Source organism: Arachis duranensis, chromosome 9 (genome assembly GCF_000817695.3).
Source record: "Arachis duranensis cultivar V14167 chromosome 9, aradu.V14167.gnm2.J7QH, whole genome shotgun sequence".
NCBI lineage: Eukaryota > Viridiplantae > Streptophyta > Magnoliopsida > Fabales > Fabaceae > Arachis > Arachis duranensis.
This window is the reverse complement of record NC_029780.3, coordinates 112,999,972-113,007,580: the sequence shown is the minus strand read 5'-3', so window position 1 is coordinate 113,007,580 and position 7,609 is coordinate 112,999,972. Positions and strand designations below refer to the sequence as shown.

Genomic DNA, 7,609 nt, shown 5'->3' with positions numbered 1-7,609 from the left:
TATTAACAATATACAAAAACATTCAAATAGAAAAAAACATCTAAATCACATAAAAAAAATTCAAATCACATCGAAAGGAAAAGAAGAGCAGCGGGGGGCACGACGCGATGGAGGACAAAGATGTGAGGGTGGGAGCGCAACGCAATTATTAGAAACAAAAGACTAAATTGAAGGAAAGATTTGTGTATTACTCAGTGTAATTAAGTTGTCTGAAATAATACAATATAAAAGAATATTTATAAGTGTTAAGAGAATGACGTAATATTCTATAATAAATATTTTGATATAATAAATAATTCTAATTAATCATAATTGATCCTAATTATATTCTAACATCCCCCTTAAACTCAAGTGACAACTATAATTTGAAACATATTTAAAACAACAAAATAAAAAATGCATAAACTAATAGAACGGATGCAGACGAAACTGTCGAAAGAAAGCGCAGATGAAACTACTGCGAGTGCAGACGGAACTGCCAGAAGGGAGCGCAGACAGAACTGTCATAAGAGAACGCAAACGGAACTGTCGGAAGAGAACACAAACAAAACTATCGAACGGGAAAGCAGACGGAACTGCCGCTAGGAAACTCAGACAGAACTGCCACAAGGAAACACAGACGGAACTACCGTAAGGAAGGGCAGACGGAACTGGCGGAAGAAAACGCAGACAAAACTGCTGCAAGAGTGGTCAACTGCCAAAAAACTGCTGAAAAGATGATAAACGGAAAAAAATGACACAGAAGAAAAGTATGAAAAATATGGTGATTTTACCTGAAGAAAATCAACTTATCCTCCTCAAAGAGAATACCATGGCTCTGATACTATGTTAGAAATAAGAGACTAAACTGGAGGAAGAATTTGTATTACTGGGTGTAATCAAGTTGTCTGAAATGATACAATATAGAAGGGTATTTATAAGTGTTAAGAGAATCGTAATAATAAAGACGTAATATTCTATAATAAATATTCAGATATATTAAATAATTCTAGTTAATCATAATTGATCCTAATTATATTCCAACAGCAACGAAGGACGACGACGCGAGGGAGAACGCGCCCACTGTGGCGTGATGGAGGAGTGCGATGAAAGGACGGAAGCACGGCGCGATGGGCGACAGCAGTGCGAGAGGGAGATGAAGGAGTGCGACACGATGATGGGCGCGATGCGATGGACGACGACGATGTAATAGGAGATGGGAGGCGGATGTCAACGGCGGCAGACGTTAATGGCACGATGGGTAAAGGAGGAGTAAAAAAGAGAAGATAAAAGTGCGTATATTGAGTGATTTATAATTGAGAATCACTCAAATAAAGATATTTAAAATATTTTTTTAAAAAATATTTTTTAATAATTAATTATATATATTAAATTTTAATTATTAAAAATATTTAAAAAAAGACTTTTTGACATTTTTATTTAAGTCGCTATTTAATGGTTTGAGGATGTACAACGCTAATATGTAAAGAGTATAGAACTTAATTTGTTGAATCTTAAAATTAAATTAAAAAAAATTGATTTAGTTGGCTTCATGGCCTGTATAGGAGTTGGGCATGTACTTTTCTATTTCCGGCGTTTTAAGTGTTAATAAAAAATTAAAAATAGTAAATATTAGTTGGAGAGATGGGAGAATGATCGAAATGGGCACCCGAAATCCGTCTGATGAGAAAGGGAGCCAATGAGAAGGCAGGGATTTGGATTAACTTTTTGATCTCCACCAATGAAAAAGCAGATAAGGCCCTCACCTCCCACCAATTGAAGTGGGACCCAGCAACAGGTCCCAAAAGTGCAAAGCGGAACGATCTCTCGCTGTTAAATGCACTGCAAAAGCGCATCCAAGTGGGTCACACACACTCCTCTTTCTTTTCCGCTCCTCACTAAAATAATTGTCCTGCATTCCCTTTCCTTTTTTAGTGCCAGGTGTTCACTAACAAAACCATCAAACAAGGTTAAATTGAATTTCAAGTTTTGAAACCAACTACAACAACTTGATGAGTCCGTCGGGTAAGAACGTGGCAAACGCCGTCGGTGGCAAAACGGCAAGAGCGTGCGATAGCTGCATAACGAAGCGAGCACGGTGGTACTGTGCTGCCGATGATGCTTTCCTCTGCCAAGCATGTGACTCTTCTGTTCACTCCGCTAACCCACTCGCTCGCAGGCATCAGAGGCTGCGCTTGAAAGCCGCAACTTTGGACCCTCTCAACACTACCTCTACCTGTGCACCTACGTGGCACCATGGCTTCACAAAGAAAGCTCGCACGCCCCGAAACGGTGGTAAGACCAATCATTCGTCTTCTTCAACTCGTCCAACATCCAAGTCTTGTTGGAGCAGCCGCATCAACAACCAGCAGCCTTTTCATCTGGTGCCGGAAGAGGGCGAGGGCTCCGATGAAGTGAATTCCCATGAAGAGAACGAGGAGCAGCTTCTTTATAGGGTTCCTGTATTCGATCCCTTTGTAGCCGACCTATGCAGTCCTGCTGAGAATAATACCAAGAAGGAGAGCGAAGAGAGCAAGAGCTCCTTTGGTTCTCACTTGCATGGCTTTCTTCCATCGGAAGCTGAGCTTGCTGAGTTTGCGGCTGATGTGGAGAGCTTGTTGGGTAGGGGAATGGAGAACGAGTGCGTTGGGATGGAACACCTTGGTCTTATTGATAATAATAATAATAAGGTAGTGAAGGTGGAAATGGAACAGGAACAGGAACACATGGATGCTACCTGTAGTAGTTGCAAGCTCGAGGAGGGAGATAATGACATGATGATGATGGAGATTGGAAGAGAAACGGCGTTTCAGTTGAGCTTTGACTACGACGAATCTCATGAAACTGAAGAGATAGATAAGGAGAAGGTCAATGATGATGAAGATGCAATTAATAAGAAGAGGAAGATATTGCTGCAGCTAGATTACGAGGGAGTAATCAATGCGTGGGGTGGTAGCCATAAATCTCCATGGACTACAGGTCACAAACCAAACTTGGACCTCCATGATTGCTGGCCTCATACCATGGTATATATGCTACTATTAATTATCTTCTTTAATTTGTCTATGTGCAATAGTTAAGAAGGTTTAATTAATTAATTAATTTGTGGTACTTATAAACAGGCAACAGGGGGAACAGAGTTTCATCATGGTTATGGTGAATTGATGATTGGATTGGGGTGTAACCCATCATCGGTAATATTGGGAGACGGGGGTAGAGAGGCAAGAGTGTCAAGGTACAGAGAGAAGCGCCGAACAAGGTTGTTCTCCAAGAAAATAAGGTACGAGGTTAGGAAATTGAATGCAGAGAAGAGGCCCAGAATGAAAGGTAGATTCGTCAAGAGGGCTTCATTTGCCGCACCATTTCCGTTGATTGCTTAATAATGAAATTCGTCCATGTACCCTTAAGTTTTATGTTTTGTTTGCAACGTTGATAATTGACATGAATGATGGTAGCTACTAGCTAGTCTTTTGCTACTTGATACATTATCACTCATCAACTTGTTTCCTTTTCATGCTTCTTTGTATATAACAATTTTGCCACTACAGGCCAATAATTAAATCCTACTGTATCTCTTTAACAAGCCATGCTATTATTATTTGTTTAACTAGATCGCCCCTCTCTGCCATTCGTGCTACGTGAAATCCAAACACTTATTTTAAACAGAAGTAGTTCGCCTGTGTGGATATTTAATTTGCAGGATCTAATTTGTGCATTTTGATATTTTATTGAACTTAAGGGTATATTTTATTGATCTAAGTTGCGTGATTATACGTATTATTGTAATTCACTTTTATTATATCGAATATAAAAGACAAACGGAGAAAACATTATTATATTTTTGTTGTTGTCTATATTATTATATGTTTGATATTTTACTAGTATATTCTATTAAAACAATAATATCTAAAATATGAATAAATAAATAAAATATTTTTTCTTAAATTGTACGGAACTGCAACCACTTGTCACAAAAGATTTCGGATAGATTGTGGAGAGTTAGATTTCTCCAGTTGTAAAACCATGGAAGTGTAAACGGTGTAGAGTGTGCAGATCCTTCAATGTCCAAGTCCAAGAGAATGATTAGCTTTTAATGGCCACTAAAAGTTATTTGATGTATGAAAGGTGGGTCACTCTTCCTGTACCCAAACAGCTCACTTTCAAAATTGAAACATAGACTGTGAATTTGTGATTTGTGAGACCATGAAAGTATTAGTAAATCATAAATGTTGAAGCTCTTTCATCTGGCTAAAATAAAGAAGACAGATACTAATTAAAAGCCTAATAGTATGCTGTTATCTCTAAGCAAACAAACTTTAGTTTAAGAAATTAATAGCTCCTATCTCCTTCCTACGTGCCCAATGGACAATGGTATACTGTGCTGAATTATCAATGGAAGCCAAGAGAGAGTTCCAGGTTGATCTCGGTTTCCTTGGTGGCTCGGTTGGGCTGAATCTGGCTCAGCACATCCGAGTCCAGCAAAGCCACTCGCGGTTGGGGCTTGAAGATTTTCCCGGTTCTGTCTCTGACGTCGACCAGACCGGTATTGAGTCTTGGCACGTGGCGTATGTCACAAGACCCCCAGCTTGGGGAATGAAAAGGTGCCACGTCATCATTGGGCTTGGACCCCATCAAGACAGCACGGACAGCAGCCTCGCATCGGGCCCATTGTCCCGTCCAGAAGAGGCCCATGGAGCCATATGCGGGATTCACTATTCTCCCACAAGCCTCATACAAGAGAGACCTAAACACAGCTGCAAAAGCAGAAAAAGATATAAATGCAATGAATTCTACGTGAGAAATGCTAGGGATCACCATTTAACTATTAAGTTAATTCTTTAAATTTTAGTTCTTTTAATTTAATAATCCAACAATATACTTTATTCTATACTTTTAAATATTAATAATTAACTAATAATTAAAAACAATAAATTTTGATAGTTTTCTGTCATTTCTCGTTTCACAAACCCGGGGCAAGGTTTTTTGGAGCAGCAGTGATGAGGTTGAGCAAGCCAGTGCGACCGTAGAATTTGGCAAGGAAGAGTGTGGCATTGGCTTGGGACTCCGGCGAGTTTATCCACTGCAGGCATGGCCTTATTACGCAATCATCATTGCAACCTTTGCGGAGTATGCGGCACCCGTTGCAACTTATTTTCATCATATATAGTCTGCTTGGTCAACTCCTTTCATTTTGTATCTATCTATATATACATGTCTCTCTTTAGCTTTGGTTAGGTGAAAATTATAAAAGGGAAGCTCACGTACTCCTTTTTTATTTTTTGGATTTCGATCATCTTATTAGATTCATCATAGCTCTCAGTTATCCCAATTAATTAATTGCAAATCAAACTTTTTGCGATCGCTTTCCTTGGAGAGTGATTTAGTTACTATGTATGTATGCATGCAGAAGAGACTGTGGGTGTGAAGTATATTCGCCCATGGTTTAAAAATAACATGGAATCTCCATCCTCGACGTATTTGGAATGAATGCCCAAGGTATTAGGCAGTATATCTTTCTAGGCTATTCTTTGGAAATTGCGACTATCTTTTTTTACCTGAATAGTTTTTTTTTATATTTATTTTTTATCTCACATATGAAATTAATTGTGAAAAATCACATTCTATTCTCTAAACTAAAATACAAACTTTACAAGATCCAAATCTCAAATACATATTCTTAAGGGCATTAATTAAGGGATATTGAAATATATTTGTATTTTTTTATAGAAATAAAATATTTTTTTATTAAAATTTTCTACATGTGATTATCTTGAGATCTTATAAGTACTTGTTAACTAAATTCACTTATTTAGTAATTAATTTGAGTTAATCAAATAGTTAAATAAAAATCAAATTAATAATAAATTAATTTTTAATCCGTCAAACTTAAAAAATATCATTAAAAAATAATACTTTTAGTCTTTTAGAATGCTTCTAACCATAACTCTAAATTGAAAAACAAATGACCAATAAATTGGTGAAACCATGTTCAAATAATAAAATCCCAACTTTAATAACCCATCAAATTCATCTTTTTAAATTTCAACCAACCCTGCATGACAACACATTGACAAAGAGTAGGAAATCATACATAACATGCATATAGCTAGGAATGGCAACCTGCATTTTATCCATGTATCTAATTCGACTCCATTCGATCAGATAGAGTTGTTAATTCGATTTGCAACGAGTAGAATAGAGTGCAGATAGAATTCTCGTGTGAATTAAATAAGATGCAAGCTGAATTTGAATCCTACCCGACTAACCCGCACCCTATATATGTATATGTTATATACTTATATAAAAAAGTTATGCTACGTGTACATCAAAATCAATCACCAAATTCAGCCATCAGTATAAAATACATGCTAAAATACAAATGCACATTGAAAATAAATTAAACTATACATATATTTATACACAAATACATTGGTGGCTGATTTTAGTGGCTGACTTTGGTGTACAAATAGCAATTTTGAATATAAAAATATATGTCAAATGGATATTGAATCAAATGTCTCTCACTAAATACAAAAAATCTTTAGTCATTAAAAGAAGATCATGAATTCATAATTTAATATTTGTTTTTTTTTTACATAAAAGTCAATTTTATTTTAAATTATCATCAAGTTATATCATAATGTTGCATCTCTTGTAATTTACAGGTAGACTTAGGTATTTGCGAGTTAAGAGTGGATATGATTAAGGTTAGGGTTGGGATATTCTCAACCCGCGGATAGAATAGAGTTGGATTTTATATAAAAATTTTAACCCCATGTAGGGTTAGGATTGACTCCAAACCCTACTCTATCCTACCTATTGTCACCCCTAATAACATCAGCTTATGGTTACAATTTATATAAGTAACATAAATTAACAAGAAATTTAGAGCATCAACAAAATTTATTATTTTTCGTTAGCAGTTAGTTAATAATATTTAAAATATGAATTAAAAATATATCATTGAATTATTAAATTAAAAAATTATATTAATAATTAAAATTGTTGATAAAAAATAATAAATTATGTCGAACGTTGAGTTTTTTCCTTAATTAATTGTATAGAAATATCAAACATATATAGTTAATTTTTTATTATTTAAATATTAAAATGACGAATAAAAAATGAATTAGAAAATTTAATTATTAAACTTGGCCATGTAAGCTTGTTTGTTATATAAAAACTAAGAGAATAAAAAATTTGAGTTTAATTTTAATGTATTGTTAGTGTAAAATATTTTATACAGTCATGCAATCACAATTATTTTTTTAAATAATTATTGATGCAGTCAAGATAAAAGATAATTATTTTTGCTAATTTAAAGTTAGGTAATTAGATACACGTGTAAAATGTTTTACCTAGCATCAAAACCAATGTTTTTTTAATTTAATTTTGGACTTGGACAAGTAAATTGTTTGAATGTAGGCCTTAGCTTTTGGGCTTTTTATGAACAGTTAGCCCACTTTGGGTGAATCCAAACATTTTGGGCAAAGCAATGTTATATCTTTGATACATGTTTGATGTCATTCTCATAAAAGTATATATAGTGGTGCTTTCATTCTGTTTGGAATCTGGATTATTTATTCTCCTGCCTCTTATAAATCCTTTAATTTGCAAAGTATGGTACTAG

General features: G+C 35.2%; 2 protein-coding genes across 2 annotated transcripts; one reads left to right on the top strand and one right to left on the bottom strand.

The window, feature by feature from the left end:
* Positions 1 to 1,853: 1,853 nt before the first annotated feature.
* LOC107467570 (zinc finger protein CONSTANS-LIKE 16) lies at positions 1,854 to 3,543 on the top strand. The gene is made up of 2 exons (XM_016086701.3): positions 1,854 to 3,005; positions 3,102 to 3,543. Exons 1-2 carry the CDS (start codon positions 1,992 to 1,994, stop codon positions 3,357 to 3,359), a joined length of 1,272 nt encoding a protein of 423 aa, XP_015942187.1. The 5' UTR covers positions 1,854 to 1,991; the 3' UTR covers positions 3,360 to 3,543.
* An 825-nt stretch (positions 3,544 to 4,368) lies between these two features.
* On the bottom strand, positions 4,369 to 5,137 carry LOC107467296 (LOB domain-containing protein 40). The gene is made up of 2 exons (XM_016086339.3): positions 4,948 to 5,137; positions 4,369 to 4,733 (listed from the first exon to the last, which is right to left on the bottom strand). The coding sequence occupies exons 1-2, from the start codon at positions 5,135 to 5,137 to the stop codon at positions 4,369 to 4,371; spliced, it is 555 nt and encodes a 184-aa protein (XP_015941825.3).
* Between the last annotated feature and the right edge of the window lie 2,472 nt (positions 5,138 to 7,609).